Below are 21,970 nucleotides of genomic sequence, written 5' to 3'. Positions count from 1 at the left end.
CTCTCCTTCCGGCTGTCTGAGGCGGTCGCCTGTTGCAAAGCGGCAGCGCCGCGCCGCTGCCGAGCCGTCTCCGGGCTCCAGGTTGCGCTGACCCAGCGCTGGCCCAGGCCGCCATTCCCGGCCCTCAGTGCCCCTGGCGCGGGCCGCTGGACTCCCCGCGGGACGCGCCGGCCCGGAGCGTCGGGCGCGCCTGCAGCAGCGCTTTCTTCAGGGCCGGCGGCAGCCCCGCTTCCGCGCTGAGACGGGAAAGGGGTGAATATCATAGAATCATAGAATACGATGAGTTGGAAGGGCCCCATCAGGATCAACGAGTCCAACTCCTGGTTCTGTGCAGGACACCCCAAGAATCACACCACGTGCCTGAGAGCGTGGTCTCCAAAAGCTTCTTGGGACTCGGATAGGCTTGGTGCTGTGGCTACTTCCCTGGGGAAGCCGGTTCAGTGCTCAACCACCCTCTGAGAGAAAAAGTCTAAATTAATCTAGTTGCTGAGGTAGCATAAAAATTTATTATTTTCTTTTTAGAAACTGTAATCCTTCCTCAGAGTGAGCACTTACTGACCCGTGGGGTTACAGAATTAAACAACCGAAATGTAGTTTTTCAGATCCTGCTTGGCACCTTCCGTATCGCTGTGTTTGTTTACAGGAAATGCCCCCGACAGAAGCCGGCGGGTGCGTGCACACATTTCCCGTCAGTTGGTGAAACATTTGGTTGAGCAAAGGGGTTTCAAGCTCTTCCCAGCAGCCTGTAGTTCTTGTTTCTGTGTAATTCCTCATACCCATTCCTCTTTTTGCCACTTAATTTTAAGGCGAAGCATGCCCTTCACAGTGGTAAAAGGCAATTCCACGGTTCATCATAGCATCATTTCTATGACTAGTCTGCCAACCAGAGAAATTACTTTTGCCAGAGGAGGCAAATCAGCACACTGTGACTCCAAGAGGTGACAAAATAAAGCCCCAGCTCTCAAAAGTGTGCTTCACAAATACCGATCACGCTATGTGACTTAAACAGTAACCAGGCAAAAGACTCTGAAGGTTCTCATTAAGATAGTTGGCAGCAGAACAAGTGTTTGTATCCCTCCATAATAAGGTTCTTTTGAAGGTCTTTCAGTGAGAATTTAAGTGTCAGGGAATGCTGTTTAATTTATTAATATTGGATATATTTATTGAAAATTAAATCTGGAGTAGCCCTAGGGATTTCCCTCTGCTTTTCAGTGGAGCTTGGGAAGAGTAAGAGCAGTGTTTTAGGAGGAATCACGGTAGCTGAAGATTGTTTAACCTATGACAGATGATAATTTTGACTGTAACGTTGATCTTGCACTGTCAATTTTGCAGATTCTGTACATAACCATGCATGCTACAGAACTGCAAGACATTGTTAGTCACTGTTGCAACACAAAGGTATCACTTCAGGGTGAAATTAACATTGTGTGTACATAAATGTGGATGTCTGTCTGTTTGGATAGAAGGCTGTATAAATTTTGTAACTTCCTAAACTACTTTTTTGAATTTAACCCTTGCATTTTCTAATTTTTTTCTCTTTCAAATTTCAGTACTTAATTTCACTTGTATTGTTTCACTGTGGTAATATTGCAAATGGTTTTGGAATAAATAAGCATTAGAGATTGGACACTTCTAGCCATCTCAGATTTCACTGACATTTGCTATTACTCTGTCGTCATCTTTCTAATGGGTTTCAGGAAAGATACCTGCCTTTTAATAAATAGATAAGTATAAATATAAATACAAATATAAATATAAATATAAATATATATTTAAATATAAATATAAATATAGGTGGAAAGACATTTGGCTACTTTTAACAGAACATGGAAGTATGCATGACATTCACGGATTGTATTAATCTACTTCCAGTGATTGCACTGGTAAATCTGAGCAGTAAATCTGAAGGGCTAATGGCATGCAATTAATGGTAACATGCTTATTTTGCTGTTTAACATATGGTTCATCTGTCTTTATAGTATGTAGGCGTACAAACAATGCCAGTGGCATTTCATTTCATTTCATGAGAAATTAAATATAATCTACAGAATAAGCCTTAAAGCGAAGAAGTATTTTTTTTAGATTATTTCCTCTGCTTCCTGAATCATTGAAATATTAAATCATGAATGTGTTACGGTATGCAAACCCAGAAAGGTAGGTTGTAGTGTGGCAGTTCTGTATTTAGATCTCAGCTATGGTGGAATTTCTGACCAACATTATACAGAAATAAAGCGAGACTGGTTTATGTCTTTGCCAGGACAATAACCCTGTGTTTGGGCATTCAGTACCAAAGTCACTGCTCTGTTTTAATTTAAAAAAAAACCAAACCAAACCCGACTCAGTGTTTCCATGTTCACTGTTTAACCCAATCACAACACTGCTGGAGCAGGAGAGAGATTATTTTTCCATTCCCGTTAAAGGGACATTAAACTAAGACAAGTAGTACTTTTATAAACCAGCCTTGATAAGAGCCTGACAGCTAAATTGATATAGCAAAATGCACAAAAAATTACAATAATGCATATAGACTTAGATCATTATTAAGTTCAGATAGGAAGGTGTTTGAATTTCTTGTTCAAAGGAAGTACTTATTTTCATGTTAATTTAATGAAGATAGAAAGTCAGTGAAAAGATTAATTTTTCTCCTGTATTTCAAAGCATAAAAACACAAAGTTCAATAATAATAGAGTAGTAGGGCTATCACAGTAATGTTGTATGTGGAAAATACATTTGGAGAAAAGCAAATGCCATTTCACAAGCTGTCAGTAGATGGCACAAACATTTATATAAAAATTTGGGCGTTCCTAAGTGTTGTTACTCAACAGGATAGAGTTACGGGAAGTTTTCTTTTTGTGTTCTCCTGAGAACATTTTCTGCTTTTTTGGAGAGCAGGGATTTCTGGTGAGAAAGTTTTCATTTTCTTAACTTTATGCTGTTGCTAGTTAGCTAGAATTGTCTTATATTCTGCATCTTATTTGAAAATGAGCCTTGTTTTCCATAGCAGGGGTATGATGTTCTTTCGAGTGTATGAGTAAGCAATGATGTTGCTTGTGTTGTTGTTCTGTTGTAAGTTGCTTGTGTTCAGAACATTTATCCAAAGAAACTGTCAAAATAGCAGTCTCTTTTTATTAGCCCTACACCCATAGTTAAGGGGGGCAGAGTGATGGCAATAGTTTTTTGCAGTTCATGAATGGGTCTAACTTAATCATATGTTTCATCCTTGTGAAAGGCATGTTTGTAACACTAGTTTTTCTTGCTGTTCTGGTAACTTGTGAAGTGCATGCCTTAATACTGAACTGTCTTAGCTAAATATATTCTGTGTATTTCTTGTGTGGAAGTTTCATCAGATAATACCAATTTTATATTGGAAAAACTCTTAAAACCTCAATTTTTGTCTCTCCCCTCACTCTTTAAACAACAGGACACTTTCTAGCTATGCTCTTGGCTTGCCTACCCTCCTCAAGAATTGCTTTTCTTGATTAAGCTTTTTTTATCAAGTTTGAAGACATGAGGATACTTCTGAATTAAAAGCGATATGACTATAAAGGATAACTTCTACAGTATTAGCCCCCAAATCACAGGTTATGTGTTATAAAAGTTTTACTTGTGTTGCTTCATAGGATATTCTAAAGAAAGTTTGAAGGCACTCATAAATAATTTGACTGAATGCTAGGATATATGAATGGGAAAGAAAACAAAACACATGGAGAAGAATCATACCCTTTTTGCATCCAGTCCATGGATACTGCTGAAATTTTATCCCATGAAGGAATAATGATTTAAAGGTAGATTTTTTTCAGATTCCTCTTGAAGCTACATAAACACATTAGTAGAGTTGCCCAAACAATCAGAAAAATGGGAGTGAGGATGCCCAAATGCCTTTTGAGGGCAGTGATGCATATAATTTTTCCAAATGAAAATTTGGAAAAAGGCTGGAAAAGTTCTGCCATATTACCCCACTATTTCTAGTTGATTGCCAACCTTAGTTTCACGCATTCTTTACGAAAGTACTCAGTGGACTTTTCTTTTTATTTTTCTTTCTTTTTTTTTTTTTTTTTTTTTTTTTTTTTTATTAGATCAAGTGGAACGTGTATTTTGCACCCAGTAATTCTGAGAAAGCTTGTGGAATGGTTGATGGTGCAGAGAATGTAGTCCTTGAAGCTGTAAATCAGTCCCACAGGTGATAGCTACTGTCTCATTGTGGAGTCATTAGAAATATAAACTCACAGTTTAGCCACTTCAATAGCAAAGGAAACTTGAAGGCCAGTGCAATCATTGGTAAGTACTATGGGAAGCTTCAAGCAACGCTATGATTTAAAATTAATGGGAGGGAAGGGAAAAGAAGAGGAAATAAAAAGATACTAGAAATCTGGAAAACAACTTTAAATAAGATTTACACATGTAAAAGTGTTAACCAAATTCTTACCAGTTCCTGTTTTAGAGGGGCGGTCCAATGGATTTATGCAATACCTAAAAGGAGATTTAAGACAGTGTTCGCAATGGCTGACTTAAACAAAGGGAAGCTGGCTACCCTAAACTCCTACATTCAGAAAGAAAAAGTGACCTCTAATAAGGAAAACCGAAGCTAACACACAGTTATGATTTTTTTTCCTCTAAACTGTTTAAATAAAACTCTCTTTCACAACAGAGATGTTTGAAGTCAATGTACTTAGATCAGGGCTGGATTTTGTGTAAAGAGGTTCTACAACTGATATATTTTTGTGTAGCCTGCACATATTCCCAGTGTGTGTCTGGTGTTCTCTGTGTATGCCTGACAAACCAGACATGTGACCACCCCACTTTCGGAGTCTTAAATTCAGGAAATGCTCAAGCTCAGACAAGAAGTAAACTCTTCTGTGGACTTCCCCAAGGCATAAATAGAGATTGTTCTACCCTTACCCCAGTTTCCCCAGTTAAAAGAAGCACTGATGATCCAATCTCAGCTGCTTAAAGACATTCAGCTTTTGATTCAGGCTCTTGAACCTCCATCCTGTGTTTCAGACCAAGTGTTACAATCAAAAGTCCATTTTTAAATAAAGTCTCCAAGTCCAGTTCACATCCCTTAAGAGAGAATCTGAGGAGAGGATGACTGTGCTGACCTCAATTATTGTACTTTCTAATCAAAGTATATTACACAGTTTAGGAAGCCTTCATAATACACTGAATCACAGCAGTAATTCTGTAAGCAGCAAATTTTAGACACCTATGAAATCAGACATGTTTTGTAAAAAACCGACTCATTATATGTTAAATACACCATATTTACCAAATAAAAATTTCAGTGGTGTTCTGTTAATAAAGAATGTCTCTTCTGAATGATTGTAGGTACCTTCATTGCTTTTTGAATCAAAAGGAGAAATGAGACATTGGAACCTTAAAAAAATCTCTCTCTCTGATGGTTCCTGCACAGCTGCTTAATGATACAATCTGCTTTTTGCTTGTGTTTCTTTGTTTTCCAGCAGGATTAGAACAAAGATGGACTGTTAAGAAAAGTATTGAGCATCTTCAAGGAAACAGAAAGCAGTGTGACACAAAATATGAGCTTTCTCAGAAACTTTTTTCTTTACAAGTGTCTGTTTGCATTAACTTTTTGGAACCACATCAGCCTGTCTGTGGAAGAGGAACTCTTCACATCTGCTTCTAACAATTTTCCAGAAGATGGTTCTAACCAAGAAGTCAAGTGCCCGGCACTCCTGTGTACAAATAGCCCTCAGTCCAAAGCTAGTTCTGATTGGGTTGTGATACAAAATACTACAGAAAGCCTGTCACTGTCAGAAATCACAAAGTACAATGTAGAAAAATTGGTAACTTTATTATCTAATTTCAGACAAGGATCCAGGTTACAAAATCTGACACTGACAAATGTGTCAGTGGAATGGAATTCTCTTATGAAAATTTTTCAGACTGTATGGCACTCATCCATTGAATACTTCAATATTAACAGTGTAACACAACTGTCAGAAATTGAAAGTTATGACTTTGACTATTCAGGTACCTCTATGAAAGCACTGACAGCGAAGAAAATTCTAATCACAGACTTATACTTCATACAGGATGACCTATACAGAATATTTGCAGATATGAATATTGCAGACATGTCAATAATTGATTCAGATATGATTCATATGCTTTGTCCTTCATCTGAGAGTCACTTTAGATACCTAAATTTTTTAAAGAACGATTTAACAGATTTACTTTTTCAAAACTGTGACAACCTGCTTCAGCTGGAGACATTAATCTTGCAGAAGAACAAATTTGAGAGCCTTCCCAAGGTAAGCTTCATGACCAGCCATATGAAATCACTGAAACATCTGGACATGAGCAACAACCTGCTGCGCCACAGTGGTGCTGCCATGCAGTGCCAGTGGGCTGAGTCTCTGACAGAGTTGGACCTGTCCTCCAATCAGTTGGCGGATGCTGTGTTTGAGTGCTTGCCAGTCAACGTCAGAAAACTCGGCCTACAAAACAATCAGATCAGCAGTGTCCCCAGGGGGGTGGCGGAGCTGAAATCCTTGGAAGAGCTGAACCTGGCATCGAACAGGCTGGCTGACCTGCCAGGGTGCAGTGACTTTCCATCCCTGCAGTTCCTGAACATCGAGATGAATTCGATCCTCACCCCATCTGCTGACTTCTTCCGGAGCTGCCCAAGGGTCAGGGAGCTGCAGGCCGGGCACAACCCATTCAAGTGTTCGTGTGAGCTGCAAGCCTTTATCCGCCTGGAGAGGCAGTCCGGGGGGAAGCTGTTTGGCTGGCCGGCGGCATACGTGTGCGAGTACCCCGAAGGCTTGCGAGGAACGGAGCTCAAGGACTTCCACCTGAGCCAGCTGGCTTGCAACACGACGCTCCTGCTTGTGACAGCGCTGCTGCTGACGCTGGTGCTGGTGGCTGCGGTGGCCTTTCTGTGCATCTACCTGGATGTGCCGTGGTACGTGCGGATGACGTGGCAGTGGACGCAGACGAAGCGCAGAGCTTGGCACAACCCCACCAGAGATCCGGGAACCGTTCTGCAGTTCCACGCGTTCATTTCCTACAGCGAGCGCGATTCGCTGTGGGTGAAGAACGAGCTGATCCCGAACCTGGAGAAGGGGGAGGGCTGCGTACAACTGTGCCAGCACGAGAGAAACTTTATCCCCGGCAAGAGCATTGTGGAGAACATCATTAACTGCATTGAGAAGAGCTACAAGTCGATCTTTGTGTTGTCTCCCAACTTTGTGCAGAGTGAGTGGTGTCACTATGAGCTGTACTTTGCCCATCACAAGTTATTCAGTGAGAATTCCAACAGCTTAATCCTCATTTTACTGGAGCCAATCCCTCCGTACCTTATCCCTGCCAGGTATCACAAGCTGAAAGCTCTCATGGCAAAGCGCACCTACCTGGAGTGGCCGAAGGAGAGGAGCAAGCGTGCCCTATTCTGGGCTAACCTGAGGGCAGCTATTAGCGTTAATCTGCCAACAGTTGATGAAAACTAGTGTGGGGAAACAGATTAAGAATCTTTCCAATGGGGTTTCGTTTGTTTTTTCTTAATGATGCAATAAATATGATTTCCATTCACTGCCAATGTAGTTAACTTTTTGTTACACATTCTTGTTTCTAACTAGTTGTCTGTGTTGCCTCCTGGCTTGGGGTGACTTGAAGTTGTATTCCCTATCGCTGCACTATGCCCAGGAATTAGTATATATACACCTTTCTATGCTTTTAAACTGAGCCTGAGCAGAGAGAGAAAAAGAAACCTCAAGGACACAGACAGAGATAACACGCTCTCGTTCTCTGCATTTTTTTTTGGCTTCTGCATTCTGCTGCTGGGGGAGAGGAGCAGAGATGCACCCTGCTTGCTTGTTCAGCCATCTTTCAGGTTCTTTTCCCCTCCAGAGAGTTGAACTTTGTTTTTTCCCTGGAATTTTGGATTTTTCCCTTTCTCTGCTGGATTGTTTTCAACATCAGAACACGTGTCGGGACTGTTCTCCACCAAGGGCCCTGGGCCCTGGCCCCTGGAGGAGGGGGCCCACCCCGTCCCAGCTCGAAGGAGGAGAACCAAAGGGAGGACTCTAACATTTTCCCAGGTTTTTTCTCCACAGCGAGAGATTGTATTATTTAGCATTATTATCCTTTTCCTGTGTGTTTCTTAAATAAATAGTTTTTATCTCTTTCACTTTCCTTCGAGGAAAAAGTTTTTTTTCCCGAACCGGGGGAGGGGGGTGGTTTGTAAACTGCCCTCTCTCAGAGGCTGTATTTCTAAATTTGGCCAAACTGGCACACCTCCTAACTGTAGTCAAAATTCAGTTCACCTTATTGCAATTCTCTTGAGATAGCAAATTGTAAATTAATTTGAATATGGATTTTGAAATACGACTTGAAATACTGTAGTGAGTTTTTTCTCAGCAGAACAAAATCTGGAACAGTTGGTATAGTCACATGGAAGAATGCTTGAGCTGCTGGATAGTTTGCAGACCTGCTTTAATCACAAAATGTAGACAGCTTTGTCAAAGGAGATCTTTTGCTAAAATTGGTTCACATGGAAGAAAATTAAGGATACTGGGAAGATGCCTGAAGTCCAGAGCTCAAAATGGTTTTCAAATAGTCTTTCTCAGATTCAGTGAAGATTTAAAGGATAGGACCCAGATACAGAACTTTGTGAACTTGCCAAAAACAAGGACTGAGCAAGGAAGAAAGGTTTTGGGTTTTTTCCTTAAAAAAAAAAAAAAAAGAAGGTGAGCTACTTCACTTTTTGGGGCTCATAGCTTGGCATTGCAGGAAGGGAGAAGCAGTGAACTGACAGAGCTCTAATACCCATAGAGCCCTGGTACCATTTTGATCCTCAGAGATACCTTGACCAGAGGGAGTGGGAGGGCATCTGCAGTAACAGAACTGCCTTCGTCATGTTGTCTATGTTTTGAGAAACTCCTGACATGTCTAAATCATGCTTCCCCCCCAGCTTTCTGCTTTTTTCTTCTCGTCCATACATCTTACTTTATGCTTATTATTAAAAGAATCTGTCCTTTTCAGCTGAAGCAGTATCTCGTAGCACAGCTATGGCTTGTGATCAGAAAGTCAATAATGAGTCAGAGCCTGAAAAAATTTTCCAGGTCTTGGGACAGCAGGTAAGACTTACTCGCTGAGTTAGAAAAACAAACTACATTTACAATATTTGCTTTCCTTTATAGAAATATAGCAGGCTCCTCTGTCTGCACTTATATTGTTTTGGCTTCAAAAAAGTGTGGCTAAGCTCAGATAAACATTAACAACTGCTAAAGATGATGACAGCAAACTTCCTCTTTGCCCCAACAAGGGAAGATTGTTTGAAATACCAGACCTAAATGACCATCAAGCAGGAAGTTTCCCTTCAAAAATGTGTTTCAACATGAATATGAGAGAAGGCATATTAAGATGAAATCCTCATGTAGTACAGAATGTTTACATTTTGTCTTATTTTTATCTTCCATTTTTAGCAAAAAGTTTTAATTTTGATGCTTCTTTTTGCCTGAGGTCTTAGTAGGCTGAGATTTCTTGACCTGAAGCCTTAAACTGTGAGTGACTGTTTATGACCTGTAGAGGAAAGGTCAAATTTAACACCTTTAGCTCTCTCACCCCACTTAGCCTCAAAACTAATATAACACACCTATTACCAAATTGCAGACATTTCATTCAGGACTGTGGAAACTAATGTTTTCTCTGCTTCCTCCTTCCCCTCCAACTACTGCTTCAGTGTGTGACTCATTTAACCCTCAGAAAACTGAAGATCATCAGACTTAGCTTGGTTTGCCTATTCCTTTCTCACAACCAGGGACAACTGGATTATGTGGAGCCTTGCTTGAAAATTTTCTTCTAAAGCCTCAGAGTTTTAGGCCAGTGTCTTGGGGTGACCTTATGACGTGTATCCTATATCGCTGCCTATGCCCAGAAATTAATTCCTGTGCCTTTCTATGCCTTTAAACTGAGCCTGAGAGGGGGAAGGAAAAAACTGAGCCAGTAGCCCTTGAAACCTCTGTAATACAGTTAATAACCCCTTGTTGTGTAACCTTAAGAATTCATCTGGCTTCTGTTGGCTGGAGGACAGAGAAACCCTCTGAAAGTCAGAGAGTACACCAAGAATCCTTCCTGTTACTCCTGTGGGAGCCATAGCCATCACCAGAAATCAAGGAGTGGAAGGTTTTAGCAAAGCAAGCAAGGTTTCCTTGCCACTTTGGAAAGAACTTGGAACTATGAGACCTCAGGGAATGTAGTTGATGTTATGATAAGCAATAGTATATAATTACAGTTCTCTAGTATCACCGGTTTCTGGATTCCAAAATCCTTGAGTGAATAAATTGGAAAGGGTGGCTTTTGATGAGCATGGGCATCAATTAAAACTTGTACTTTGGAACCAGAAGCCCACATACTATTATCTTTTTTTCCATGATGTGTGCCAAATAATTGATAAAACAGCTAAACACGCAATGAATTATTAGAGCTAGTTTTTCTGATTCCACAAGAAAGAATGAGTTTCTCAAGTGTTATTAGAATATTTCAAACAATTATTTCAGCCTCTGTCATAATCTCAACCCTTACTATAAAACCAGCTTTAATCCATGAAGAAATTTTTCCTGTTCTTGGGGCCAAGTGTAGTCTCACAGCACATCTGCCACTTTATCTGCGCATTTTGGAAAGGGACTACTCTTTTCTGTGCAGCCTGGGGATGTGTGCCTGCAACTGGTACTGCACTGAAATCTGTAACTGCTCCAGCACTCCAGTTATCAGGGAAAGGGAGTGTGTAAATGTTTTCTGATATCAGATACTGTATCAGAGCAGATTCCTGGCATTTGATTAGTCATCTCAGTGACTAGCAGGAATGCTATTTTTACATACATAAAAATATCAACATACAAAACTGATAACATGGGAGTTAAACACCCTCCAAAACCTAAAATATGTGCAGAATGAAATGAAAGTATAAAAGTGTAAAAGTTCTAATGTATATTTAAGTAGTGTGTAGTATAAAAGAAACTGAACTATGGCAGACTGGGAGACTTGACACAATGTGGGTTGCCCTGCTGAAAGCTCAGCTCTTCTTTAGATTTAGAAATGTTACAAAGCATCTTCAGCTGCAGAGGGTTAGAGGAAGGAAAGGCACTCAGGGGAAAATAATGGGACTCTGTGGGAGATTCTGCTGAGGGGAAGGTTCAAAACCTCTGTGAAACCCCTGTTTTTATTCAGGGCTTTGGTTAGTCTGTTTTTTCTTTTGGAAATATTTGCTAAGATTGACTATAATGCTCATTTGTAGTCACTGTTTCGTCAAGAGAAAGCAGTATTTATAACCAATAAGTGAGAAAGTTGTGTGTTCTGCAGGGTGGCTCTGGGTTATCAGTTTGATTTCCATAGTTTTGATCCTTGTGTCTGTTTATACTGAAACAAAGTAGACTTGAGCATGAATGTGATACAGTCTCTGCTCACTTTGACTTGTGGTGGCATTTAGACTTTGTTTCACCTACTTGACACACAGGTGACAACGAGAATTGCAGTTAAACATGAAGTCCTTGGTGTGACCAAACACCAGCTTTGCAAACCTTTAATAATTGTACATGTAAGTTCACTTCTGCGGTTCTCGTCAGAGAGATTCTTCACACTTTTGGCACGGTGCTGGTCCTGAATAGCTTTTGATACTCGGCCAAGTGTAGCTGTGGTTCCTCTCTGAGTAAGTAATGATGACATACAGGCAGAAGCGTGAAATGTCTTTTTGTGAACATTGGTAGAAAAAGCTGCAAAAAACCCCAGCAGTATAAAATTCAGAAATGGAACAAGGTATCTGCACGAATGTATGTGAGCTGACTATGGAAAAGATGGTATGTTCAAGCTGGTACAGTTCAAGATGCTTGAACAGAAATACATTGCTTTTAGTTTTTACCTATCATAAAAAATGACTGAAATCAGCCCCAAACAAAACTTTGTTGAATTGGTTAGTAAAAATAGATTATGAAAGGTTCCTAATGGTTTAATAGAGGTATTCAGGAGTATGAGTTTTATTTTAACTAATTGCAAATTTTTCTTTATGGCAAACTGTTTATTTGAATGTATTTTAAAGAAGGGTGGTAAGAAAATTAAATGTACTACAACTAAAAAGTGCTTTTAATAGCTGTGTGTGCACTAGAGTCAGTTCTGATGAAAGTTGATGGTGTATTTGATTTTATCCATGCAGCAAAGGTTTTTTCGTGAATTATATTGGAAGTAAAGCTGCCAGTGTTTTGTCTAATTGTGATATCATTGTTTTGTCAACAAGTGCCTAACTCTATTCAGTATCATGGATTAGTGCCTAGCAATAGGAGCATCTCTTTTAACTTGAAGTCTAGACAGTATCAGCTGGCAAACACTCTTGCTGCTTATTGAGAAACATTCATGATGCTTGGTCTTGTCTTGGGTCACAGATGCCCCAGAATTTTCTGTAGCATATTAGTCAGTTCCCTGCACTAAGGAAAGCAGAATAGTTTCAATTCAGTTCAATCATCAGTCTTAAAATGAAAAATGCTGATTTTCTTTCAGCAAAACAAAGGGTTAAATTTTTAAACAAAATTGGAAATGTAACTGCAAAACAAGAGTTTCAAGGGAATCTAATGCTAGTTTGAAATGTAGCTAGCACTGCTATCTGGAATAAAGTTTCATGCTTTTCAGCTTCTTTAGCTGAATCTTTAGCTGTTGTATTAGTCTGGAGGCTTATGGGAGTGAAGTGTTGATTTTGGTTATCATCATGGTTTAACCCCAGCCCACATCGGAGTACCACAGAGCTGCTTGCTCACTTCCCTGCCATCCCCCACCCCCACTGGGGAGAAGAGTCAGAAAAAAAGTAAAACTTGTAGGTTGAGATAAGTGCTGTTTAAGAACTGAAACAAAGTAAAATATAATAATAATAGTAATAGTAATAATAATAATAGTGATGATGATGATGAAAATGAGAGAAAGAGGAATAAAATGCAAGAGAAACAAGTGATGAACAGTACGGTTGCTCATCCCCTGCTGGCTGATGCCCAGCCCATCGCTAAGCAGGGATCAGTCCTCCTGGCAAAACACCCCCCCAGTTTCTATACTGACCATGACGTTCTGTGGGATGGAATATCCCTTTGGCCAGTTCAGGTCAGCTGTCCTGGCCATGCACCCTCCTGGCTTCTTATGCACCTCCTTGCTGGCAGAGCACAGGAAATTGGGAAGTCCTTGTCTAAGCACTACCCAGGAACAACTAAAACGTCAGTGTGTTATCAACATTGTCCTCATCCTGAATGCAAAACACAGCCTTGTACCAGCTACTAGGAAGAAAATTTACACTATCCCAGCCCAAAAAGGGAAGTTATTTACATCTGCCTTTACAACACACCCACTGTCTGCTCTTGATTTTCTCCCAGGCTCATGTCCCTGTTCACAATGCTAAGTGAATGGCTGCTTTATTGGATTCCTTCAGCCCCAGATTGCCCTATATTGTCATATTCTTGTGGCTTCATTACAGCTGTCTTGTCATAGGGAATATTCTCTGTTAATTTTTTATAAAATTTTTTTGGAGGAAGCCACAACGTGAGATATCCTTGATAACCATTCTAGTGTAAAGATGATTGACCTGTAAAGGTTTTTAACTGTGCCAGTTTGCCCCTGTTAGCTTTTGAGGTATAAACTTTTGTCATCTGTCAGGGTGCTATGTTAATTACTCTCCTTGATAAGCAAAAAATTTTGGCATGGTAGAGCTCTGCAAGAGATCTTGCTATGAGCAGAAGTTGGCAGTGAGTGTTCTGCTTCCTCTTTTCTGTGTGTGCAAAGAGGAGATGCAGTTGACGGATTTCTAGAACATCTGTGTAACATCAAAAGCAGACTTGAAATCAGCAATGCAGAATTATTTAAACAGTCTTTCCAAGGGAAATATTCTATACCGCAGGTAGGTTTATTTCCTCCTAAACTGCGCAGTTATGTAAATATTACGGAAGTAAATGTACTTTTAGCCTGAACTGTTAAAAGTTTCCTTTCATTGTGCTCTTAACACCCACACGGTAAGGAAATTTCATTAGTTCTTAGAATTATATAGCCTGTTTTAAAAAGCCCTGTTTGTTTTTTTTACTTCCTGAGGTAGGAAATTATTGAGGAATTAGCATCTTGTGAGATTTCCTACCTTGAAGGTTACATATGTTTGAAATTCTGTTTTGAGGATGCTAACCATCTATGTGGAAGACTTTTGCTGGTTCTTCAACTTGGAGATGAATTCCATGCACAACAGGTGGGTTATATTTGCTTCATTATTTACAATTTTTTTCTCTTTGTTATATATACATATATCTTTGACTTCATCAAATCTCAGGTGCTGGTGTTTCTTTGCTTCCGGAAGATACTCTTGCATTTTGAAGTTTCAGTGAAAATGCTCATTTGAATTTCAGCAAAGAGGAAAGGGAGAAAAATCATTTGGTATGGCAGTTTTAATTCTCAGCCAGCTCTAATTTAATAAGATTCTAAAACAGCATTGGAGGCACAACCCTTGATCCTTAATATTGCTTTGCTAGATGTATTTGCTTTACTCGTTGTGGCACTCTTCAGGGCTATACAGTGTGGCTCATCCCTTGTTGCACTGCCCAGCATAGCATGTACAGTAAACTAAAACTCATCTGGTGCTGCGCTATGGACAGAGAATATATTTCTAGTTTTTTCTCCCTTCAGAACAGTTCTTGCTTTATTCCTGACATCCCTTTTGCCCAGGAGGAAGTTCCTCCAGATAGTTCTAGGTCAAAGTTTATTTGATTCAAGAGTTAGATTGTTTATCAGCCTGGACTCTGAAGAACAGAGTCAACTGCACTTGGAAGGAACTAGGTCAGATTTCCTTGTCTTGTTTTGTCTTGCAGTTGACTCTGTACTTTGACCAACCATCCCAGCTTCATTTCTTTTGTGTCCTCAGATACCCTAATATAACCTTCTGAAGGAATAATTTGACCTCTCTATTGGATTCAATTGAGGTAGAAATTTATACTTCAGTGATTTATTCTTTTATTGATTTCGGTGATGTTAATTGGATATATTTTTGCTTTACTTAGTTAAGAGGAAACTTGATTATGTCTGATAGGAGACTTGGAGGGCAAGGGTTGAGTTTTGATATCAGTTAATTAAATTATGAGGAACTAACACACATTACAACCTAGAACTGAAAAAATAGGTTTCTGGTTTCTATTTAACAAAAGATTACACAGGGACAGAATTTTAAAACTTTTTAAAAGTTTCGGTGTTTTTGTTTTTGTTTTTGTTTTTAACAGAAAAAATCAGAGCAGAAAATAAAACTGGGGATGTTTGTCTTCTGAAACTGTTTATGAGGTGTTTATGCTTCGTGTTGTCTGTGTGTTTTGTTTAATTCTTGGCAACAGGAGAGTAATGCCCAGGTCATGGTTTTCCAGAATAGGACTGATGCCTCTCCGAATCCATGTAGGCTGTTGAAAGGATGACCAGATACTGTGGACCATATCCACAGAATCTTTTTTTCTCTGGGTTTTTTGATACTTAGAACTAGAATAATTGTCCCTCACTGTTTCTAGAGAGGTTCTTCGTCAAGTTCCAACCATAGGAAAATTCCTAGGACACCTAGGAAATTCTGGAGTCTTTGGTAGTGTCTAGTGTTTTCTTTCAGATTTTGGGTATCACTGCTTCATACATAGTCCAGTCATGGTGTGGTTTTACCACTGGTGTGCTTTTGGTCAGACTGGCATTACAATATTCATGATTGTGCTCAGCTTCACTTCTGAATGCTCTACCTCCTCTCCCAATGGCACAGGGGGTTAGGGAATGGGGGCTGTGGTCAATTCATCACTTGTTATTTCATGCTTCTTCCTCCTCACTCTCTGCCCCTGCTCCATCCTGAGGTCCCTTCCACTGGAGATAGTTCTCCACAAAGTTCTCCAGTGAGTCCTTCCCACTAGATACAGTTGTTCAAGAACTCTTCAGCATGTTTCCCTCCCGTAAGGCACAGTCCTTCAGGCACAGGCTGCTCCAGCATGGGTCCTCCATGAGGTCACGGTCCTATCAGCAAACCTGCTCCAGAATGGGCTTCTTTCTCCACGGGTCTACAGGTCCTGCAAGGAGCCTGCTCCAACATGGGCTTCCCATGAGGTCACAGCCTCCTTCAGGTGCCTACATGCTCCAGCATGGGGTCTTCCATGGGCTGCAGGTGGATCTCTGCTCTATTGTGGACCTTCATGGGCTGCAAGGGCACAGCCGCCTCACCAAGGGCTGCAGAGGAATCTCTGTTCCAGCACCCAGAACACCTCCTCCCCTTCCTTCTGCACTGACCTTGGTGTCTGCAGAGCTGTTTCTCCCATATATTCTCACTCCCCTCTCCCAGCTGCAGTTGCTGTTCCCCAAGGTTTTTTTCTCCCTTCTTCACTGTGTTATCCCAGAGGCACTACTAATGTTGTGGATGAGCTTGGCCTTGAATCCAGCTGCTACTGGCTCTATGGAACACAGAGGAAGCTTCTGGCAGCTTCTCACAGAAACCACACCTGTAGTCCCCCCACTACCAAAACCTCACCATGCAAACCCAATACAATGGACCAGTATAATTCCTCTTCAGAATCCTTGGTTTACTGGAAAAATGGACCCTTATGTCTTTGTGCTAGGACAAATCGGATAATCTGGCCCTGAGAGGGTGCATGGCAGTGTCCAGGGTCTTTGGGGTGTGATGAAGAGTATCATTTGAGTGACGAGGTTGTTTTTGCACCAGTTCCTGTGAGGGTGGTTTTATTGGAGTTTTGTCCCCAAATGTGTGTGAACTTGGGATGTACAGAAATGGCAGATGGAGAGGTTGTTTTGTTCTCCTTTATTGGTAAATTCATTGATGTCAGTTTGTACCAGTTTCATATTTTTCCATAATTGTTGAGAAATTTGTATTTCTTAACATCTTTGAGTTTTTAACACAGCACTGGCATCCCACCCATTATAAGGGAATTAATTTATATTTGACCGACTCAATAATTAGAATTAAAGAATGGGAGAGAGGACAATTGATAAGAACTTAAAACAAGAATACATAAAAGTAATATTTTATTACATAGATTTTATATTGAATTTTATTTTCACAACAAAAAAGCAACTTCAACCATTCAACAGCTTCATCAAATTCCATGTGTTTTCTTTTCGTAGGGCTGGACTCATCAGTGAGACATATTGAACAGAAAACAATGATATGCTTCTGTGTTTCTGTAAAAAAACAAGATAAAGCTGGAAAGCTGGATAGCATGAAATCCCTCACAAATATCTATGTCTTTACTTGTGTCTTTACATTCACACTATGGAATAATATCCAGCCAACTGTAGAAGATGAATTTATTGCAAATTATTCAAGCAGTTTGCTAACTAACATTCCAAAAATCATTCCAGTCCGTACTGAAGTATTAGATTTATCACATAATAGGATATCTGGACTTAGTATCTCAGAATTTATCTATCTTTCTGACCTTCAAGTACTAAATCTTTCTCATAATCTAATTACGGTGCTTGACTTTAGTGTCTTTATTTTTAATGAAAATTTAGAATACTTAGATTTATCTCATAATAACATTTTGAAAGTTTGCTGTCTAACTCTTGCATATCTTAGACATTTAGATCTTTCTTTCAATAAGTTTACTGCCCTGCCCATCTGTCAGGAATTTGGGAACATGTTTCATTTGGAGTACCTTGGATTAAGTGCTACGATGATACGAAGGTCAGACTTCAGATATATCAAACATTTGCAGCTGCACACTGTCTTCCTGACCTTGGGAAACTTTTCTCTCTACGAGCCTCAGAGTCTGACAGTCTTGAATACAAGGAACCTCCACATTGCTTTTGCAGCAAACCAAAACTTCAGTTTTCCCCTCTTGTACGATGGAATGAGCACTTCAGAAAACTTAAAAATAGTTAACATAAGATATACCTTGAGCTACAAAGATTTCCCCTCTCCTCCTTTAATGCTTCTGAAGAAAATCAAGACAACAGCTCTCATGCTTGATGCTGTGGACTTACAATGGGCTATCATCCTGCAAATTTTCATGCTTATTTGGTATTCACCTGTGGAACATTTGACTGTGAGAAATTTGACTTTTCGGGGACCATTGGAGGAGTTGACTGAATATGCATTTCTGCCCATATTAAGCTCTGTGGAACAATTAATCTCTTTGGATGGCTCCATGAAAGCATTAACTTTGGAGCATGTTCGTAATAAGGTTTATTATTTCAACCAGGAGATTCTATACAGACAGTTTTCAGAGATGAATATTGCCAGTTTGACAATATATGATGCATATATGCCACACATGCTTTGCCCCAATAGAACAAGCTCATTTGAGTATTTAAATTTTTCTCACAATGCCCTGACAGATGAGTTGTTCCAGAACTGTGGCACTCTCGTGGATCTGAAATCACTTATTTTGCAGAAGAACAAATTTGAGAGCCTTCCCAAGGTAAGCTTCATGACCAGCCATATGAAATCACTGAAACATCTGGACATGAGCAACAACCTGCTGCGCCACAGTGGTGCTGCCATGCAGTGCCAGTGGGCTGAGTCTCTGACAGAGTTGGACCTGTCCTCCAATCAGTTGGCGGATGCTGTGTTTGAGTGCTTGCCAGTCAACGTCAGAAAACTCGGCCTACAAAACAATCAGATCAGCAGTGTCCCCAGGGGGGTGGCGGAGCTGAAATCCTTGGAAGAGCTGAACCTGGCATCGAACAGGCTGGCTGACCTGCCAGGGTGCAGTGACTTTCCATCCCTGCAGTTCCTGAACATCGAGATGAATTCGATCCTCACCCCATCTGCTGACTTCTTCCGGAGCTGCCCAAGGGTCAGGGAGCTGCAGGCCGGGCACAACCCATTCAAGTGTTCGTGTGAGCTGCAAGCCTTTATCCGCCTGGAGAGGCAGTCCGGGGGGAAGCTGTTTGGCTGGCCGGCGGCATACGTGTGCGAGTACCCCGAAGGCTTGCGAGGAACGGAGCTCAAGGACTTCCACCTGAGCCAGCTGGCTTGCAACACGACGCTCCTGCTTGTGACAGCGCTGCTGCTGACGCTGGTGCTGGTGGCTGCGGTGGCCTTTCTGTGCATCTACCTGGATGTGCCGTGGTACGTGCGGATGACGTGGCAGTGGACGCAGACGAAGCGCAGAGCTTGGCACAACCCCACCAGAGATCCGGGAACCGTTCTGCAGTTCCACGCGTTCATTTCCTACAGCGAGCGCGATTCGCTGTGGGTGAAGAACGAGCTGATCCCGAACCTGGAGAAGGGGGAGGGCTGCGTACAACTGTGCCAGCACGAGAGAAACTTTATTCCCGGCAAGAGCATTGTGGAGAACATCATTAACTGCATTGAGAAGAGCTACAAGTCGATCTTTGTGTTGTCTCCCAACTTTGTGCAGAGTGAGTGGTGTCACTATGAGCTGTACTTTGCCCATCACAAGTTATTCAGTGAGAATTCCAACAGCTTAATCCTCATTTTACTGGAGCCAATCCCTCCGTACCTTATCCCTGCCAGGTATCACAAGCTGAAAGCTCTCATGGCAAAGCGCACCTACCTGGAGTGGCCGAAGGAGAGGAGCAAGCGTGCCCTATTCTGGGCTAACCTGAGGGCAGCTATTAGCGTTAATCTGCCAGTATCCAGGGAAGCAATTGAGTAGGAGAGTGATGTTACACCTACTAGTAATATGAGTGTAGGAATGACTAACGATGGTTTTGTATTAAACTCTGTTAATATTTTTTTCTTTTTTCTTACAATATTCCTAGTTTGTTGCAAAATGTAATTGTGATACATAGATATTGCTATTGCTTATTTGAATCATCCAAGTAGTCAGAAGTCATCTGTAGTTGCCCATCATCAACAAAGAGAGAGAGAAATTTTTGTAGTGATTGACCTTATTTTTAGGTTGCATTTATTTTGGACTTCTCCCATTGGAAGCTATATTTGAAAGTAACAAGAATAGTGGTTGATTGGGTGTCATCAGGCTGCCAAGGTACACATTTAGTCTTTTATCTGACATGGATGTTGTGGGGTTAATATTGCAGGGATCAACTTTCTTGGATTTAATTAAATAATACAAAGAAGAAAACTCTTGTTTGAATCCCATCCAGTACATTGGTAGAGTAGATGTCAAGGGTAGAATATCTGCACCCCTTTAGCCTGTTTTCCTTTCCTGGAAGTCTTTCCCTTCATCACAGAGAGATTTTTTTGGGTAAGTGCTGAAAAGTTGAATCCATTAGTCCTTGTTTAATGTTCTTCTTCCTTTGCTGTACTAACCATGACCAGTTGCCTAGAGATACCTGCCAAGTCATAATTTCGTAGAATTTGCTATTCATTGTCTTCAAATTCATAGTTAATACCTGTACTTTCTAATTTTTTTATAATATTGTAACATTGCTGCTATGATCCTATCAAACTATACTGGTTTGCATGTTTTTCCTGTTTCCTAATACTTAGAAACTTGATGTTTGGAGGTGAACCCCCTTTTATCTCCAGGCTTCCACTGAACCTGTTACCTTGCTCATTTAATTAGCTGAGGATCATCACACAGGGGAAAAAAGAGTAATTTTCCCTGGGAAATAACTTCTCTGCTAAAATCTTACTGATTAAACTAATGGTGTTTGTTGATAGGAGACATCTAGTAATTTGCTGTGCTTGGATTTGAAAGCCTAATAAACTTCTCATTCCTTCTGTGTTATTAAATTTCATGTGTCATTTCAATGGTGATGTGGAGTTGTGTCATTATACTTATGGCTTAATGGAAATGCAAAGTCCTGTGATGACAGCTGTGAGGTGATCAAACTGGTGAGAGGATGTGATCCTTAACGCTCACTGAGGTGGCTCACTGAGCACAAACCAGGTGTGGTAGCTAGATGAAACAGTGAAATTGAAGCTGTGGGAGAGCTTCCCGATGTCCAAAGATGCTGAGACACTGCTGGCTCCCACCTACCAGTTCAGATTAACTGGATAGGATTGCAGTAGGATGCCAGGTGCCTGGCTCCTGAGCTTTGGAAAGAAGAGATAAAAATCTCTACTAAATCTTAATTATCCCTCAGTTATTTCCACACATTAGATCTGTATCTCTCCGGTTTAGAGAGGAGGATGTTGTGGGGGACCATGTCAAAGCCTTACCCAGAAATTAAGATTTAGTAGACATTAGGGATGCTGGTGGATGAGAGGCTGGACATGACCCAGCCATGTGCACTCACAGCCCAGAAAGCCAAACGTGTTCTGGGCTGCATCCAGAGCACCGTGGGCAGCAAGGCCAGGGAGGGGATTCTGCCCCTCTGCTCTGCTCTGCTCGGGTGAGACCCCACCTGCAGTGCTGCATCCAGCTCTGGGGTCCCAGCACAGGAAGGACATGGACCTGCTGGAACTGGTCCAGAGAAAGGCCATGAAGATGATCAGACGGCTGGAGCATCTTTCCTATGAGGAAAGGCTAAGAGAGCTGGGGCTGTTCAGCCTGGAGAAGAGAAAGTTCCGTGGAGATCTTGTTGAGGCCTTTCACCATTTAAATAGGACTTGTAAGAAAGATGAGGACAGACTTTTTAGCAGGGTCTGTTGTGATGAGACAAGGGGTAATTGTTATAAACTAAAAGAGGGCTGATTTAGGTTGGATATAAGCAATAATTTTTTTATAATGAGGGTGGTGAAACACTGGAAGAGATTACTCAAAGAAGTTGTGGATGTCCCATCCCTGGAAACATTCAAGGTCAGGTTGGGCAGGGCTCTGAGCGATATGATCTAGTTGAAGATGTCCCTGCTCATTGCCGGGGAGTTGGACTAGATGACCTTTAAAAGTCCCTTCCAACCCAAGCCATTTTATGATTCTATGATTTTATGATTTTACCTCTCCAGGACTTCTTGACACTTTAAAGTGGAGAATGCTGCCAAGAACACATGAGCCCCTTCTTTCTGAAAGACGTCTCCCCCTCCCAAGCATTACAGTCTAAGGACATGATTAGCAGTCACACTTAGTGCTAATGGGTTAAAGGGCACGTAGTCTGTTCT

General features: G+C 41.0%; 2 protein-coding genes across 3 annotated transcripts; both read left to right on the top strand.

Annotated features, from left to right (window-relative positions):
- Nucleotides 1-37: 37 nt before the first annotated feature.
- Nucleotides 38-20,680, top strand: LOC116444275 (toll-like receptor 1). The gene is made up of 6 exons (XM_032109535.1): nt 38-491; nt 644-762; nt 3,621-3,785; nt 4,077-4,278; nt 5,460-7,445; nt 19,590-20,680. Exons 5-6 carry the CDS (start codon nt 5,538-5,540, stop codon nt 19,617-19,619), a joined length of 1,938 nt encoding a protein of 645 aa, XP_031965426.1. The 5' UTR covers nt 38-491; nt 644-762; nt 3,621-3,785; nt 4,077-4,278; nt 5,460-5,537; the 3' UTR covers nt 19,620-20,680.
- Nucleotides 13,985-20,680, top strand: LOC116444274 (toll-like receptor 1). 2 transcript variants are annotated; one of them, XM_032109534.1, is made up of 2 exons: nt 13,985-14,221; nt 17,622-20,680. In XM_032109534.1, exon 2 carries the CDS (start codon nt 17,634-17,636, stop codon nt 19,617-19,619), a length of 1,986 nt encoding a protein of 661 aa, XP_031965425.1. In that variant the 5' UTR covers nt 13,985-14,221; nt 17,622-17,633; the 3' UTR covers nt 19,620-20,680. The 2 variants fall into 2 exon arrangements, with proteins under 2 accessions (XP_031965425.1, XP_031965424.1); XM_032109533.1 differs by lacking the exon at nt 13,985-14,221 and having other exon boundaries at nt 16,332-20,680.
- Nucleotides 20,681-21,970: the final 1,290 nt, after the last annotated feature.

This window comes from Corvus moneduloides, chromosome 5 (genome assembly GCF_009650955.1).
Source record: "Corvus moneduloides isolate bCorMon1 chromosome 5, bCorMon1.pri, whole genome shotgun sequence".
Classification (NCBI taxonomy): domain Eukaryota; kingdom Metazoa; phylum Chordata; class Aves; order Passeriformes; family Corvidae; genus Corvus; species Corvus moneduloides.
The sequence above is the reverse complement of the archived record's forward strand: the minus strand, read 5'-3'. Positions and strand labels throughout refer to the sequence as shown.

Bases quoted from the DNA above. Each gene is read 5' to 3' on its own strand.
- LOC116444275 (XM_032109535.1), top strand. From the start codon at position 5,538: ATGAGCTTTCTCAGAAACTTTTTTCTTTACAAGTGTCTGTTTGCATTA. The intron at 7,446-19,589 runs CTGCCAACAGTT...ATTAGCGTTAAT, and splicing joins GGGCAGCTATTAGCGTTAAT to CTGCCAGTATCCAGGGAAGC.
- LOC116444274 (XM_032109533.1), top strand. From the start codon at position 17,100: ATGTGTTTTCTTTTCGTAGGGCTGGACTCATCAGTGAGACATATTGAA.